Genomic DNA, 18,710 nt, shown 5'->3' on the forward strand with positions numbered 1-18,710 from the left:
ACAGAAGATATCAGCTGGAATTTCTCCTCTAACCAGCATTACAGGAGATTACACAGATTTACAGAAATTACTGTCTGTGTGAGATACACAGTGCATTTTCAGAAATGCCTAATACCACTCCAGACCAACTCATGACATATTCTCTGGGGGGAAAAAAATAATTTTGAGAATTGTCCTCATTGCACCTCAGTGGCAGTAGCAGGTATATGTATATGCTGTACCTAAGAATGCAAGTCAAGGAGTCACCCTCTGAAAACACAGCTGCTTCTCAGCTCTGCGTGAGCAGCTTTATCAGTTACTCAAACTCACTCTCCAAGCATCACTGCAAATGCCATGTAGCAAAAGATTAGTATCAAGATCCACCAGGGTAGTAGGGTTCACAGCTGGATGATGCACAACACATAGCAAAGGTGAACGCTGCAAAGTCAAAGTTAGGAGGGAGAAGAAATAGATTCTACTATGAGCCATTTCCTGCATTTTCTTTGCCAGTATCAAAAGTCCAGATGTGGTGGCTGGCTGGGGTGCACCCACACCAGAGTGTGAAAACACTCGGCTCTCTGGTCAGGTTAGGAAGTTTCCTCTCACGCAGCTCTGCTTCTTTATTTGAACTTGCAGGCACTGAAAGCCATTGTGATGTCACATAATCTGCACTGCAATTCAGTTCTCATAAATGTTGTATATATAATGACTGGAATATCATGGCCATCAGAAGAAGCAAAAGATAGACTTCACCCTGCAGTTCTTGCTTTATTTGTGTGTATCACTGAAGGTTAAAAAGCCTTCCTTGGGCAAAGTCACAGCTTTCAACAACTGTAAGGTGGTGTGTTCCACCAGTAGCGACAGTGACAGTGGATCACTTCCTCTGGTGCAGATTTTTAGCAGTGCTGTATGCAGACTCTTGTTCATCGGTGGTGAAAACGCATTACTAATGGTGGGGATTGTTCTGAAAAACAGTTTTGTAGCCGATAATTTGCTCTATCAAATGGTGTTATCATGCTCTCTGTATCTGTTCTAGTTTCCATGCAAATAAATAGGAGGCATTACTTTTGGAGCAACCTATTTTGTTTCCTAAATGGAATAGCTAGCTATGGATGCAGACAAAAACTCCAGAAGGAACAAATTCACCAACTCAGGGCACACCTACATCAGCAGGGTAGCCTACACATTTGCCATCTCTGCATCTTTGGAATTTAATCTAATTACAGGAGTAGAAAAACAGTTCCTAGAAAAGTCTGATGTCCTTGGAAGGAGTACAGCAAGCCAAGGGAGAGGCCAGCTATGCAAGCTTTCTTGGTACTGCCTAGATGATGTACGTTGACAGTTATCTTCCACAGTGAAGAAGAGAACACTTAATTGCCCTGGTCATTCAGCTCCTGCCCTCCCTGCCAAATCTGTCTACAGTGTTGTTAAATGGGGCTATTTGTGTTGGTGGCCTCTATAAACTGGACTAGACTATCAATCTTTTCTCACACAGCCCAGAGAAAAAGCCATGATAAATCTAGGCTGAATTTCAACATATACAGGACAGAAAGATATGTATCTTTAAAGAGATAGCCACTTGAATCTGATCTGCTTAGAAAATCTCCCTCATGAAATGCTCCCTAAATTTCTGTTGATACTTAACACCCATGGTCACAGCATCTAATAAATAATGCTTTTGAGCAGACAGTTCAGTTTGTTGCTTTAGAAGGAACATATTCCTGGCACATTTCTTCGGGATGTTTTGCCTCTGTGTTACCAACTTTTGTGGGGTCTCCAGAAACGTACCAGCACCCCTACAAAGTTAACTACAAATGCAATCCTAACCTACTGCAGGATCAGATCTACAGATTTGATGCAGGAAGGGACTAAGCAACATCTTCTTGCCTTGTTTTAAAAACAAGGCAAATTGACAGAGCCCAGCTTCAATGAAAAGCATCTTCTAAAAGTAGGTTCCAAGTCCATCTTCGGTCATGTAAACCATCCTAAGAGCAAAAATCAACCTGTATAACATTTCAAATCATTTCCTCTGTTAATCAATAAAATCAGTTATAGATGTGGACTCAGTCTACCCAGAGGCACACATATAAAACACTGCGCAATCCTTTGGGTGGATTTTTTTTTCCTGCATTACATAACAGAGAATAGTCAAGGGGCAGCTAGTTAGTCTCCTACATCTCAGAAGCACAACCAAGAGAAGTTCAGTTGTCTGCTTTCTGTTGCAAATACGCAAACCAATTTAGACATACCCATACATACAAATAATATATTGGGTTGAATGAAGCATGGTAAAACCAGAAACAAGGTAGTATGTAACTTCTGTTTTCTCCTTCTTAAGGAAAAAATTTGAACTAAATTCAATCCATATTCTAACATTAGAGGACGTAATGACTTTGCTGGAGGAGGAGAGAGTCTAAGTCAGGGGAAAACTGTGTGAGAGTATGATGAAGATGCTCTGTGCTTCTACACTGCAGGCGTACTCATTGCTCACATTTCTTCCAGTTAATACCTACTCCCACTTTAGGGACTTCCAATTCACAATACAGAAATCTCACCACTACACTTAAAAAGGAAAGCAAAAAAAAAAAAAAAAAAAAAAAAAAGAAAGAAAAAAGAAAGAATGCTAAGACTGTAACTTTTCAGTTCTCTTTGAACCAAGATTTAACATGAGTGGAAGAATTGTACTGAAAAAAAAAGGAGTCTGTCACAGTCCAGTACCTCACAGGCCACTGCAACAAGTTTGACAGCAGCCTCTATAGAGTTGGCTTGCTTCTGGTTCACTGCACGTGAATACCACAGTCAATATCTGCTCACTCGACTAATACTGCTGACTACAACACAAAGAACACAGGAATTTTGTCCAAGAAACCACAGGCTCCGAGCCTCTGAATGTGCACTATATTTAGAGTGCTTTGCAGCTGATAATAGAATGAGATAACAGAAATTTCAAGAAGCAAAACTCTAGCACTGCAGCTACTCTATGTATTTTTGGTTAAACATTAAATTAATGACCAACTGATCTATATGTTCTCCATGTTTTTGTGCATGAATATTTTTCCTACTTGTTTTGCTCAAGTTTTCCCTCTCTTTTTCCATCTTCCTCAGACTGCGTATATCCTTCCATTAGTTTTAAGGTAAAAATCAAGATTAATTCAGGTTAAGTATGTGATACATTCAAGCAAATATGTCCATCTTATCATATAAAAAGGGTGCATACTCATGCACACTAATATACATGCTTGTATTTACATGTGCACACAGGGAGAATCCTAAAAGCTCCACGGCATGCCTACTTACTCTTCAGCCTGCAGTAAAATGTTATATGTGTGGAGGTGTCCTGAGGCAAGACTTTTGCAGCCATTCACTTTGCCTCCATCAGCTATTAACTTAGGCTGGCTTGAAAGTTTGCCTTAGGGAACCACTTCTCACTGGCAGACAGGAATTTGTCTAAGTACTGTTACAAGCCCATATGGGGTAAATCAGCTAAGTGGCAGGGCTGTCCAGTGATAATACCTCAATGCTGATAAAGCTAGAAGCCTTTGCTCTTTAGCACCATAATCCATGCAGATCACTTTAAGAAACCCTTTTGTTGGATTTAGGTCTCACCAGATGAATTTGTGCCAACCTGCCTCACAAGTGGACTTCACACGATGACCACCAAAGGCCTTCCTCTCTCTTTCCCCTTTGCATCACACCTGTGAGATGTCCTGCAAGTTGTTGCTACGAAGGACTGTTATCAGTCAGCAGCCCACTGGCAAAAGCATGCCCTTCTCAAAAAGGCTGGGGACCACTACTTCTCTAGCATCTCAGGTTCTCTGTGGGGCAGGATGGAATGCAACGTACATCCCACTTATGCACATCACTTTCTAGGGCTGCTGTCAGGCCACTGTGCAGCCTCCAGAAGCTTGCAATGACAGCAGGAAAAAAAACACAAAGAAAGATGAGACCTGTGTTTGTTTTTTTCTTAGCATAAAAGAGGAATCGAAAATTGGGGGAAAGTTTCTACAAAACAATTTTTAACAAAACAAAGTTCTCCTCTTATTTCATTTGCTTTAAGTTCCCCGACCATGTCAAAAACAAGCTCAGTTTATAAGAACAAAGACCCTCTGTTAACATAATATTTACCTTCTGCTACTGTTTCTCCTTTAAAAATCTGTAGTTCCTTGGTATTACAATTAGCTACTCCAGAGAAAATTATTATGTCACAAAGTATTATCCACAACAGAAACAGATGAATGATGTGAACCAAATTTAATCTGGTACAGTTCAAGGCAATTCTGTTGACTTTCATGTATATGAGCTCGCTAAAAATAGAGATGGTTTTTAGCAATGAATCCTTATTTGATCTAGAATTTATTTGCCAACACAAAAGACTTTTATATAAGATACTCTTTTCTCAATACTGTTTCTTTCCTAGTAGGAAGAAAGCAAATGCACAAAAAACATGAGTCCAACCGAATTTGCAAAAACTTCAGATTTTTAAAGAAGAAACAGTAACAGCAGTGTAACAGAATTTATGTAAAACAGCTATATTCAAAAATACTTCCCTATTTCACTGCATGTGCATTTTTTTTCTTTCAGCTGTCTCTCAGTACCACAAACATAGCCGAAGCACCTATCCTTTTCTGCAATTCAGCATATGCCATAAGGTACAGAATAATTTGTTTTCAACTTTTCCCAGTTTCAGGCACTTTCTAAAAACATGATCTGTTTCTGAAGTCGCTCTGAAAGTGTGCTTGCAAAGGAGAATTTACGATCTGTAAGTCTTACAGCAAACATTACTAAAAAAGTAGCAACAGCTGAACAAAACACTGATTCACTGTTTTAAATGAGGCAACGCTATATCCTGCATGAGAAATCACAGTTCTGGCTTACACTCAGGCCCCCTTCTCCCTAATTTGTGAAAGGTCTGGCACTGAAAAAAAAAACTCTCTACTGAAGGTTATGTGTGGGTATCCAACCCTGCTTTTTCACTTCCGTGGATTCCCATTGGCGCACCACTCTGTCACTGAGAGGCGTATGCACTGCCTACACAGCCTACAACATGCATACTCAAGGCATGAAACTAACACCAAATAACCTTAACAAGTCACTGAACCACAGTGCTTACTTCTCAGATACTCGCTATAAAAATGCCCCTGGCTATTTGCAGCTGCTTCTGTCGCTGCTGCGCCTTCCGCATTTCCAGGGCAGGCTTCTTCGTGTGCTTCCCATTCAACACAGGATTTCTCCCTGCTTACAGAAAATATTTTCACAGGTGATTTTGGAAGGCTTGTAACTATAGCTGTCTTTTCATGTTCCCAGCCTTTCTTCTGCGGCTCCTGGCTAAAACCACAGAGCTTCTTCCAAGCCTTAAGGACAATCCAAGCAGTGGAGTTTTTCACACTGGGTGGGGCTCTCCTTCCCACTGCAAAATGATCCACGAATGCTCGGCAATCTGGGGAGCTCCCTGTCAAGCCTCTAGCTTACAAGCACAGTGATGTAAAGCAGCAGGTAAAAGATTTAAGAGGTTAGAACATAAACATTTTAAAAAGAAGTACGAGCTTAGGAATGAAAGTATAACGGAAAAATCAAGGTATCAGTGATAGGGCTGGTAAAACCTAAACATTCTATCAACTGTATGGCAAGCAGTTTCTCTCATAATTAAGGATATTTTGCAAGGCCAACCCTTTAATCTTCTCATATTTGCCTATCTCCCACCGTACTGCATGGTCCAAACTCAGAGGATGATGAAAGCTGAGCACCTAGACCTGCCTTTCCTTTCTTTTTCACCCTTGTGTAACTGATGTCTGTATAAATTAGATATGAAATAACATAGCCAAGAATCAAACTCCCTTTTTATGAACTTGAAAGCTGTCTGCAAACAGAACACATGCTTTGCTTTAGTACTGGTGCATTCAAGCAGTTGAAAATATTTGTTAGAGGGATTAGTGTTAGGTAATTATCTGCATGTGCATAATTTCAGAGCCTATGGCTGCCAAACTCAGATCCCTGCAAGCCTCAATCAGCAACTAGAAAAAATGAGCCTGGAGCACTGTTGGTTCAAGGAAGCTGCAAGACAGCAGCTTTGACTTGCAGCTTCCCCTTTGCAAATGCAAACTTCTCTGGCGTTAAGCATGTGGTTAACAACAGCATGCCTTCACTTGGGTTTACCTCCTAGGTCTCCCTTACTCACAGCCCAGGGCTAACAGAAGATGGGATGGCAAGAGAAAGAAAGATGAAGACTAAATGGATGAACATTTTTGAACACGAGGTGTATCCTCTAATATGTTCAGCCCTGAAACTTTAACTTTGTACCAGACTCCTAGGATATTCCATTAGACACACTGCACACAGACCACACCCTGGAGCCATTCATTGCCACCTTGCACTTGACCCCTGCTTCAGCCCTGCAGGACCATATTGCCTTCACAGCCACATGAACGATGCCTGCAAGTATTAGCCTAGGTTACTTTCAAAGGCCTCCAATCCAGTTCTCTAATAAAGCAGATTGGGAGCAACATGTTAATGCAACTCACTAAATATGTGAGAATGAATGACCACAGATAGTCACTTCTTCAATCACTGCAGTTAAGTCCAGGAGTTAAAAATTGTCTTTGGGGCTTTCTCTTTTTAATTAATAAAACTCTCATCCTGGCTAGTCAGATCTTAAAAACTGTGGCACTATGAAGTTATTTAGATTTGTGTTGTCATAAAAATAGTCAACATACTATTATTCCTCCTCTGATCACTGCAAGCAACTCTCATTCCAACAGTCAACACCAACAAAGACATCAGATCACTGTAAAACTAGATAAAAACAAATGTATTAATTATGGCTTCTGAGGAGTACCAAAAAAAAAAAACCAAAAAAACCAACATGCTTAAAGTATTAATTCATGTTCAATAAATGCCCTCAGCAGCAGCACTGGACACTGTCTAGAAAAGGTGCCACTATCTACTGAATGGGCCAGCAACTGTCAAGGACTAAAAATGGTTTAGCTTTAGTCTCTGCTTTACTACCTTGCTTCAGAAATCAGTTTTGAAAATAGGTAAGAGCTAGACAAAAGCAACAACAAAGAAAAACAAAACAAGCAGTAGGATTATTGAAGACATGCTTCTTCTAGTATGTTTTAATCATATGACATTTAACAGCTAATTTAACTTGCTAGTTCAGTGAAAAGTAGTAAAACTGAATTATGGCTTACTGGAAATATTTTGAAAACTAAGATTCATGCCTTGAATTAAAAAAAAAGAACGAAAAAAAACATGCTCCAGCTCCAATTATAGTGTTCTTATGTTGCTGCTCAAGAACGATTGACATTTCATATATCTTCCCTGAAGTATAAACTGAATATATACTGTGGAAATTCCAGGATAACTAAGCAGTGCTAACAAACAGGTCTTGGTAACACAATGTGACACATTTCAGTACATATTCATAAGGGTTGGGGGTTATTATTGGGCTGTAATTGCAGTTGTTCTAACACCTAATAAGCCATGGTTGGAAAAACAAAGGCAGGTTAATTTGTGATTTCCTCTACTCATTCAGAGGCAAATTAAGTGTCAAATAGCTAATACAGAACATATTTCATTTTATGAGATTTTAATTTAATTCTGCACCATATCGTTGATGCCTTAATGTAGGGTGGTTTATCTAAGAAGAAGAGCAATTTATAAACCTCTTTCAATTGAAATCTTTAATGATAGGATATGATAGCATAATTACAGCACTGACTGCTAGTCCTAGTATATATAAGTATCTGTCAGCAATTCCACCACAAACATAAACCTCTACTTTAGGGGTTTATAACTCAGTTATAAAATTTGGCTCCAGGGTGAAATTTGGGATACAACAGTTCTGCCCATCAGCAATTAAACTACAAATATCATACATATAAACACATGTATATCTTTAGAGCTGGAAGTACATAAGAGCCCTGTAACACCTTAAAAATTCCTCTTTTTTTTTTTTTTTTTCTTTCACTAGGCCACTGTTCATAATAACATGCATATGTTATAGGTGTCATGTAGACATGGACTCTTTCACATTTTTTCTGTACTTGTATTACTGCTAACTAATTCCACTAAGCCTTGACAGGTTCTGGAACACATTTCTAGGAGCTTGGATAATTGCCAATTTTTTTGCTTTTTTATTTTTTTATTTTTCCATATTTGAGGAAGCTGCAGAGAAAAAACACTCATACAATGAAGTCACTGATGAAGCTGTGGATAAACACTTGTATCCTGACTGGTGTTCTAGCCATTTTCTCTCAAAATTCTCAAACAACTTCTCATATCCGCTTCTTTTTCCTTTTTTTTTTAATGGTATTTAGACAAGAGTCCAAATAATCATTCCAAAAGGCCCCAAGTCTAACATTCCTCAGTGATATTCACATGAGGGTCTGTAAAACTTGCAAGAAAACTGTTGGTGTCTATCACACACAAAAATTAAAATTTATTACTGAAGCCTGCAAAAGCATGATGAACCTACCTACAAAGAAACTCCAACAGATTTTTTTTTAACTGCCTAATTGAGTATTTACCTTTAATTATACTGAACATAATGGCTCCAAGATCTATTACAGCTCATTATTTCAGTGGTGATACCAACTAAATGACAAGGAGAATTATCAGGAGTTTATAGTAAAATAAATAGCCAATATCAAGGAGATTTCAGCTTAAAGCTTGGGTTGGTGTCAGAGTGTGTTTCTAAAGCAACTGCCTACAGCCATAACGCAATGCGCCAAGATCTCCCTGTCCCTTACAAGCCTCTGTCTGGCAAAGTCTCAGCTCTGAGGCAGGGCTGGCAGTGTTCAGGGCAGCACTGGTTGCAGAGGGGAAGGAGGCCACTAGCAGGCATCTTTAACATCTTTAGGAATCCTGGCACTTTGTAGGATGCTAGTCACAGATTTTCACCCAAAGGAGACACAGCAATGTACCCACCCAAAAGACCCTGTACACTTTGCACCACAGGGCTGCAGCTTTGTGTAGTGAGCACAGCCAGACAGGGCCCCACACAGCACAGGATACAGAAGTCTCAACAATGGTGCACAGATGGTGACCAGATTTTGCAATCAGTCCCTCTGATAATGCAAGTTAAAATACATCACAGATCCACTTTGGATTTAGTTCACCAGCTCACCGTGCTCAACCCTGCCACCCTTGTTCTGGCAAGACGGGGAACTGATACACTTGTTTGCAGCACCTCAGGAACTGTTTGCTGGGACTTCCTGCCCAGGCCTTGCTCCCACTAAAGACAAATTTCCTGTCAGCTTCAGAAGAAGCAAGACTATTTTCTGAGCTCCCAACCACTTACTTTCTGCTTCAGAAAGTGCCCAAAAACATCTTGTCAAAATGTTCGTGTGTACTGCAATATCTAGGATGACCATAGTGACTCTGTATGAGCCTGCCACCTTCAGCTCACAATGGTTTTTAGCAGCAAGCTTAAGTGTGTATTTGAGTATATTTATTATGTGGTTGACTGTGGTGCAGATACTGATGCATCAGAGGAAATAAAGAATAAATCACAGGTTTCTGCTCTCTCCCCTTCTATAAATATCCACTTTTCTGCTAATGCCCAAGAAGACTGCAACACAGATTTATTACTTACCTCCAGGCAAATCTGTTCTAAAATTACAATTCAGTAATAGAAGACTGATCCAAAAAACCTGTTAGTAAAATATTGCGTGTGCACTTGGGCATGTAGTTAGGATTGTTAATATCAATTAATTCTGCTCACAGAGGAGGACTTGTTTTAAAACAACTTCATTTTTCTTCTGCATATATGTAATTACACAGCTGTAACTAATAGCCATAGCAAAGCAATCTGCCATCTAAACAACTCGCATTATTCTTCAAAGTATTACTTGTGCTTTTCTTCTTTAATTTTCTCAGTATGAGAGGTGATTAGTAGATATGATTAAATGTATATACCAAGCCTTTTAGTGAAGTACTGAGCCCTGCTTTTTGGCTTCATTTTTTAATGGCATATAGCAAGTTTCTGGACACAACTGTTTTATACTGCAATGCTAATATCTGTATCCCCTTACAGAATAAGATAATATTTATTTCCAAAGGATTTCACCACTACCATCCTTTTCTAATGCACGTTATCACTGGTATTCATTTCTTTTATCTTTGTGTAAACCATGTGCTCTATCACATTTGCCATTTTGTTTGGGTGACAATCCCATCAATCAACTGATTGCCTGGGCATGCACACAACAGGGACTACAAAAATTTACCAAAAATTTCATTATGCTTCATAGCATTCACTTGGAAAAAAACCTTTTGTACGAGAGGGAATTTTAGCATGAAGAGTCCCAAGCCTAATTCAGACAGAATATATTTTTTGTCTGGCTGTATTTTGCAGGGTTTGGCACTTTTTAATTTAGTATTTATAGAACGACAGCACACAGAATAAATGTCAGCAAAATATATAGGTAACACTTGCCAGCCACCTATTGGAAAAGAATTCCTCAGGCACGAGCCTAGTTTTGCTTCATGAACAGATAACCTCGATGCTTTCTAAAAGTAAATCTCACTCTTCAGCTAGACTGGCAAAATGCTCCAGGTGCACAGTTTTAAGCATGGCAAAGATTCATATACTTGCCCGTTCTTCAAGGTAGCAGAGGCAGCTGAAGCAGGGTGGAAATACTGAATACTCACACATGCAGAGGAGGAATGGGAGATGGTTCGTAATGGTAGCGTCCTTCATGATGTCGCGCATCAATTGGTACAGGAGGGTGGAACGCTGGAAAGAGGTGAGGTGGATCTGAAAAAACAAGCAAGGTGCCCAGATCTGAGTATCTCCAGTGACTCTTCAGAAATACCACTAATACAAATGGAACAGGTACCTAAAACGTGTGTCAGCAGCACTGCAACTTATGGGTCGAATTCTCCTTTCCTGCTGCAGTCACTCAGGTCTGTCTGAGCATTTGGCCCACAGCATTTGCATGAATATGTATTTACTAATTTTAATATTCTCTTTTTATAGCTTAAATGGAAAGGGACATCAAGAAATCTTTAATAAATAATTACATCCCCATATGTGAAGTGTCAGATCAAAAGGACCACTGAGCCTTTCATAAGCATTCCTGATTTATTTATTTTTTACTAAAACAAGAAAAAATACCCCAGGAAGAAAAGCCTGGGCAGAGAATACCATAAAACAAAAAAGTATATCCTCAGAGATGTATAAACAGTCCTATAACAGAAGGAAAAACTGAAGCAGCAAGCTGAGAAATGACTATCTGGAATAAATCAGGCAACAGAGTTAATAGCGAAATGCAATTGGGAATGGTTGTACCGGAGATGCTTAACTGCATCACATCAGCAGACAGACGCATCAGAAGAAATGTGCCTGTGGACAAGAGGATTCATCCCACACACCGCACTCAAAAGGAACGTGTGCTTGCTTTATCTCTGTGGCAGCAGATCCAGAGTCAGTCCCCCCTGCTGCACCTCCCCCAAGGACAGGGCTAGCAGATGCCATGGCTCCTTTCCTACTGCTTGGGAGAGCCCCAGGGACCAGGCTGACAAAAGGGGGAATGCACTCGGCCAGCCCTGCTCGCCCCACCTCCCACAGCACACTGGTGGAGGAGCCAAAGACAGGCCTGCTTCACATCTCTCTGCCATGTCTGTGGCAGAATCACTCCTGGTTCTGTGAGGAATGCTGCCAGCACCCCACAACACTTCAGCACCATGCTGGAGTACCTTCGCAAGGCTGCACTGAGGGCTGTCCCAAATGCAAAAAACTCACTCAGCTCCACACTGAGAAGTGCTGAGCATCTCCAGCAGCACTAAAACAGAGCCTGCCCAATTACCTGACTGCCACTTTGGGTGAAGTCATGTGTTTATCCAACACTAAAAGCTGACAAGTACAGACATTAGGTCATGTCATGGATTTACTAAAATGTCTCTAGAGAGCAAAAATCTTTAATTATGCACTCCCTGTAACACCAAGTCCATTTCAGTTTTGCCTGCTGACTCTTAAGGTATCTTTTCTTTGTACATTCTGCCTTTCCTATCTAGCAAAATGTAATCCTCTTCGATTATGTTGTCTTTGGGAACAGTTGCTTCATGTAAACTGCTATGATTTAAAAAAGAAAAAAGGATTTTTCCCCCTGGTATTTGTTAAAAGTTGGGTTGGTTTGTTATTACATTTCGAAGTGGGAAGGAAAGACTAGAGCAACAAAAATCATGGCCCTTAGAGGAATAAACAGAGGAGCTAAAGGGGAAATAACACAAATTCTGAGGACATATTTCCAGCATTTCAGGGAAATCTGGAAACATTTGAAATGGCCTGTCCAATTTCAGGGCATGCTTTTGTGAAATATCAGCTAGCGTGCGATCAGTCACAGCACATTTCTGCCATGTTCTGACTCAGGACTTAGCAATATAAATGAAGAATAATTGTGGCTTACTAATGGAATCCAATCATGGCAGCTTTCATTCCAGTTCTGCTAGACGAACTGGACTTTGGTGGGAGTCAGTGGGTAATGGCTAACCAGTATCACTAGGAGCACACAGCTGTCATTTGATCAGAGGATGCCTGCTTCCACCTCTCAAAACACAATCTTCACCATCCAGCAACATGTAGAAGGGTGAAAGGAGCACAAGAGATGGGAGATAAAAGTTTTGAGACTCTTCCCTTGCTGAGGCAAGCATGAACCTCCTCACTACCCATTTCAAGCACTCACCCCAACCTCCTGTGTCAGCTTTCATGCAGAGAAACCCCACTTAGCCCTCCCAAGGGCTAGATGAAGCTGAATGTGATCATCTAACATCCCCTATTTGGGAATGGAGAATGTATATTAAGTGAATCAAAACACTCTGTGGGGTCTACACAGTATAGAGCACCACCAATCTGCATTTAGCAGGTGGGATATAAATCTCTGAGAACACCTTTTGGAGTCCTCTTGCATTAAGCTCCTTTGTACACCTTGTTTGCATCTTGTTTGCATCTTGTTTGCAGTTTCCATCTGGGCAGCAGCCACACTCCGTCATGGCACAGGGAGTCATCTCCATCAGCCCTGCGCTGACTGAGCAAGCTGCAGAGCAAAGCCTCCCATAATTATCCATCTCATTGGTTACTATTTACACATGACCAATACAGATGGAGAGCATCCCAACTCAAGTCTATGTGTAATAAGTTACAACATCATATCAATCTCCTGTTGCAGTCCCTAAGAAAAAACACACGGTAACTTTTCCAAAGTCAGGCTAAAACTACTGGAGCAGAATAAAGTGCCACTAAACCTGGCCACCTCCTATTTATCATATAATCTCTTGAGTGATGATTCCACAAACCAGCTGCTAAGTGCTGCATACTCTACTGTCAGCAAACTAACACACTAAATGGGAGACAGGGAGAATAATGTGCAGAACTGGCAGAATCAGGTTTATGGAGGGAATTCAAATTCTGCCATGTCTCAGTAAATCCTCAGTGCAGAGATAAGCAGTAAACACTGCATATTTTGGTGACCCTAAACTACTCCACTTGGAAAAGCATTCAATATTTCGTGACAAGATTTTTGCATCAGAGATCTCCAAACACACCCATCATCCAGGGCTTCGCTTGGAGTTCACTTGAAACTCCATAAAAATGTAATTGGTTGACATGTATTTACATGGAAATACAGATTAAGAAGTTTGCCAAGCAGTAACACAAGCTATAGCCAGCTTTCCATTGCTTTTTCATACACTACCCAGTAATTCATTAAGGGTACAACCGGAATATTCTGAGCACATCTTGGCACTGTTATTTACACTGTAGCTGAGAAAAGAGTGAGTCTACTCATGGGCTGAGACTGAATCTGCACCTACCTGCCTCTTTGGTGTTCCTGGTGCTCTCTTCAGAGAACCAGAGAGTGACTTAGTGCAAAAGCCAGGGCAGTTGCTTTACTGCAGTGACATTTACATGTTGCCCTAAGTGTGAGCAAGAAAACTCTTACCGTTACCAAACAGGAACTCCTCTCACCAAAACAAATCAACAAACAATGTAACTTTCCTACACAGCAATGGGATTATTTATTACCACTCACAATTTTTTAAAAATTCTGGCTGAGATGCAAACTAGTTAAGTATCTGCCAGGTAGTTTTCCTGCAGACATCCAAAGGCAACCATATACTCCTGGACAAACCCTTCCACAAACCCTTACACTCTTGCAGAGACTTCCTGACATAAGCGTACAGTACAGGAGTCAAGACGGACAGACGCTGCCTATGTATTTGGAGCCCTCAGCTTCCACTCAGCAGCGGTATCCAATTCTGTGCTTAATTCTCACTATTTTCAAGAACACTTGAGGACATGACAAAGTAATGGAAACACGCTTAAACACATTCCTCACACATTGCTGAATTTGGTATCTGTTGCCTGCTCCTGAATTCTTTGCTGCCTACTGCTACAAGCTTCCTTTAGATGCTCTTCTGTCTCCTACATAGTGAACAGTCTCTTCATAATAAAATGGGAGATACAGCTGCCTGAAATGCTGCAAACCAACCTGTTTTAACATGAAGAGACTTTCTGGAAAATATGTCAATTTATGCTGACTTTTTCTTGTGCAAAACATGCCTTTTTATTTCTTCTTAAAGAAACCTTCTTTGCTCCTTAAAGGAAGTGAATAGGATCATCTCTCTCAAATTACAATCACTCCCATACAGGAAAAAAGAAGAGACCTCCACTTGTTCTCTGAAAGTCAGCAATCTATGGCTCCTCTGCACCACCATGGGAGAGAAACAAGGAAAAGTTACAAGCATGTTCCTTGCTGCTGAAAAGCAAATCTGAAGTCTAATGAGATGCAGCAGTGGTTTGCTGCAAGATTTGGTGGAAGGGCAGATAATTCATGCTGGCTCTAAGGTGTCATGTAACACCTTGAGACAATGATGAAGAGGGCAGGCTGCCCCAAAGCTCACTGACACTACAGAGAGCATTTCTGTAGACTCTCATTTAGGAAATCACTAAATTTGAAAAGCTGGGCTTCAATGTCAAGGCAAGTAAAACTGACTGTTCTCAGCTAACTGATTTGCTCAAGCACCTTGTGATTCTTGCCAATCCCTTGAGGAAGACAGTTGTTGAAATGACAGGCTGCATTTCTCAGCATGTCAAGAAAACATTCTCTACAGCAGAAAATGCCTGAATCAGCTTGAACGCATTCAGTGCAGTCCCAAAGTCTGCACCTGCATTGTGAGATCATGGCACAAGACAACATGGGATTCAGACACAGTGCAGGAAATGCTCGTTGTCTTTTAGCACATTTGTCATCAGAACAATAAGCTCAGCATGATACATGTCAGAACAAAGCCAGGTGCAAAACTGCATGTGAGATATAACCTCATTTGAGGTGAAATCTTCTCCCTAAAATTAATGGAGGTTTTGATGCTGTCAGTGGTACCAAGATTTCATACCAGATTCAAAGGAACAGTATCAAGTAAAATACAGCCTCTCCACTAATGTCTTTTCAATACACAGAATTGTTTTGAAGAGTTTGCCAGCAAATTTCTACACATCCTTTGGTTCATACTCTGATCACCATATGGGAATTTTCTAATATTCAGGTCTGCAGAGTCCTTAGGGGGTACCACTGTTTCTTCATGCAAATTTGCTTCAACTGATTTGAACTTAATGGTATTGCCAGGTTTTATGGCAAGAATCTGTTGCTTTTTTGCCAAGCAAAGTCCTTATTTTGGATTTTTTTTTTTAATCACAGTTTGCATTAGGGCTCAATAACAACATGTCCGATTGTCTTTGGGGGACTTTTTTAGTTCCCTTTCAAAAACTAGGGTGAGTTATGCTGTCTACTTATGCTTATACAGAGTCTTTCACCAGGAAGAAAGCCACACGATAATGCTTATACAGTCTTTCACCACTGAGCCACAGCCATACAATAATGCATGCACTTAACTTGGTGCACTTTGAAGAATCTCCCTAAGGTGACTAGAGCTGTTGCTTTGGCATTGCCAGTTGCCAACGGAAGCTCTGCTCAGCACATTTGACCCCCAGATGCACTATAGCCAATTCTCTCAGGGCCTTCACAGGCTTGCAGCCTGGCTGGCACAGTGTTGACACGAACAGAACCGCTCACTGTCTGACTTTACACAGAACAAGTTTTTAAGCAGGGAAAAATAAAGAAGAAAGAACTGTGACAAAAACAAAACCAAAAAAGACAAATAAATGGTTAAAGCTGAGAAATGGACAGAACAAGAAGGAGAGTATTTTTAACTGGTAAGTTCTCTCCAGTTACACTATATGTCAGTTATGCTAGCACACGGAAGGTGTAACATTTTGATAGAAAAACATACTTTTCAATCAGATCATGTCCCTTCTACGTCAGTGTTTATTAATAATGATCAGACTACCCTCCCTATCCACTGCTTGTGTTTCCTGAACCCATATATTGTATTATAAATAAACCACAGGACTACCAGTCCAAACCTCACAAACCAGAACACAGCTACAGATCTGTGTCTCTTGTTACAGCTGAAAAATTAATTTCTACCTTTGAAAAGACAAAAAATTAAGACTTCAGGGCATCTTAGATCCCTGGTATCTGTTTTATCCCTTCTTTGGTCATAAACTTACACACCTTGTGAGAACATGTTTTATTGTTTTCAGTAGTTCCTCAACAACCACCACACCAGACACTTAAAGGAGGAGCAGCTTTCTGTGTGGTGGAAAAAATTTGGCTGGAAATAATTTCATCAGCTGGCACCAAGAGGTCTTTAATATGCCAAATTTGCTGCAGGTACTGGCTAAAGAGCTGCTGGATGGATTTCAGTTTGAATGCTTCATTATTCATCCCCATCACCACAATTCTGCTGTCTGATCAGGACTAGCCTGTGGAATACAAACTAAACTTCCTCAAATCTATTCTGCACACTTCAGTGGACCAATTGCCCAAATCAAAACAGGAAAATAAAAAAAAAAAGGGGGGGGGAAAAAAGGAAAAAGAAAAAAGAAAAAAAAAGGCAAAAGGCAAAAGGCAAAAGGCAAAAGGAAAAGGAAAAGGAAGAAGGAAGAAGGAAGAAGGAAGAAGGAAGAAGGAAAAGGGAAAAGGAAAAAGGAAAAAGGAGAAAGGAGAAAGGAGAAAGGAGAAAGGAGAAAGGAGAAAGGAGAAAGGAGAAAGGAGAAAGGAGAAAGGAACAGACTTCTAGGATAATAAATACACTACTTATACAATGGTGGAAGTGCATCAGAATATCCTATCACAGTAGTTTTTTCCATCCAGCAAACAGCACTGGCTGCTTCAGCCTGTAAGCAACCTTAGAAAACCCTCATGAACATTAGCAACAGTTGCATGCAGCCGGCATCTGTACGTTGGCCCACGAAAAGACAATGACAAGACATCTTGGCCTCATCACCGCATTACTAGGAGGGAAAACTGTTTCATCTAATGCAACTGGCTGTGGGTACAGCACAGCTCATCTTTTTTATAACCTCTGGATCCCATGCAGTGTTTCTTAACAAACTTAATAATGTGGTCTCCACAAGAAAATGACAAATTGTCCTCTGCCAGGAAACTGACAAAAGAAATCCCTCCCTCCATTACCTCGAATGGACTCTCCAGTGAAAAAATAATTTATCTTCTGCCTTGAAACATGCCTTCTGTTTTGCTGTTGTTCCCCCTAACTTCTTGTGTGACTGCACATTAATGTATCCTCTGCTGCTAACCTGTGTTTAACTCTCAGCAATCCCAGAGAAGTGGTTTAATCCAGATGCCTAGAAACACATCCCAAATTTGATTACATGTGTATATAATGATCATATATTCTAAGGAGAGCAAATAACTGAACAAAAAGCCACTACACACACAAAAATATTTTTGTATATATGTACATATACGTACAAATATTTTTGTACCTATATACATATGCATACATGTTTCTGTAAACATGGAAACTTTTTGTGGTTGAAAGCAAGCTACAAAGTGGAAATTGAGGAAAGCAAGAGATTATAAAAGAAATAAATCCTGATCTCCATGACAGAGAGCTGAAGGAGAAATCTCACAACTCAGAACTAACCCCAAGCAAAGGCTGAACATACAGTTTGGTCATTAAGTATGCCTCAGCACTGAACATGGAAAGCATGTGAGTACCCTGTCACCAGCCACAAATATTAACATGTTGATCACAAACATGTGCGAGATGCAAATGTAAACGCGGCTAAGGAGAAGTAAAAGATAGGTAAAACCTAAAAAAAACCCAAACATATTCTTGTATCCTGCTGATTGGACACAGGAACAAATAAGGAAAAGTTGCGTAATTAAACAGCCTTAGGGGACATTAAGTTAGTAGAACAGCAGAGTGAGTCAGTCTGAAAAAGTTACTCGTTTAAATAACAACTTGGAGATTTGTGTGTTCTGTGCAGCAGAATCATGTCTAAATGCTATTTCAAAGGCCAAATCTTGATCAGTTGGGTATCAGTAGAGCATGATGCAAATCACTGTAGCTAAACAGCTTTCCAGCAGCTGAGGTTCTGGACCACAGGGCCAAAGACTTGGAAATAGGTTTTACTTAGCAGCTTTGATGAGTAATTTATGGCATGACAGGAATTAGAGAGGGAAAAGTGTAATTAGAACAATTATGTCTATTTTTAGATATTAAAACAGTTCAGATTCTATGGGATGCACAATCAGATGAACTCTCAGTGAGACTTTTTTCCCTGCTGTTCAACTTGATTTTTTTTAAATTTTAACCAAATATTCATAATTATTTAGCTTCTCTCTGTATCATCCTAAGCAATTACTCTC

The 18,710-nt window shown here is 40.2% G+C and overlaps 1 protein-coding gene across 5 annotated transcripts in view; it reads right to left on the bottom strand.

The window, feature by feature from the left end:
• Positions 1-18,710, bottom strand: part of GLI3 (GLI family zinc finger 3) — a 203,862-nt gene that overhangs the window by 80,695 nt on the left and 104,457 nt on the right. For all 5 annotated transcript variants that reach the window (XM_021386345.1, XM_021386346.1, XM_021386347.1 and 2 more), the window contains one exon: positions 10,630-10,735. In XM_021386345.1, coding sequence (XP_021242020.1) covers positions 10,630-10,735 — 106 coding nt within the window. The remainder of the gene's footprint in view (positions 1-10,629; positions 10,736-18,710) is intronic.

This window comes from Numida meleagris, chromosome 2 (assembly GCF_002078875.1).
Source record: "Numida meleagris isolate 19003 breed g44 Domestic line chromosome 2, NumMel1.0, whole genome shotgun sequence".
Taxonomy (NCBI): Eukaryota; Metazoa; Chordata; class Aves; order Galliformes; family Numididae; genus Numida; species Numida meleagris.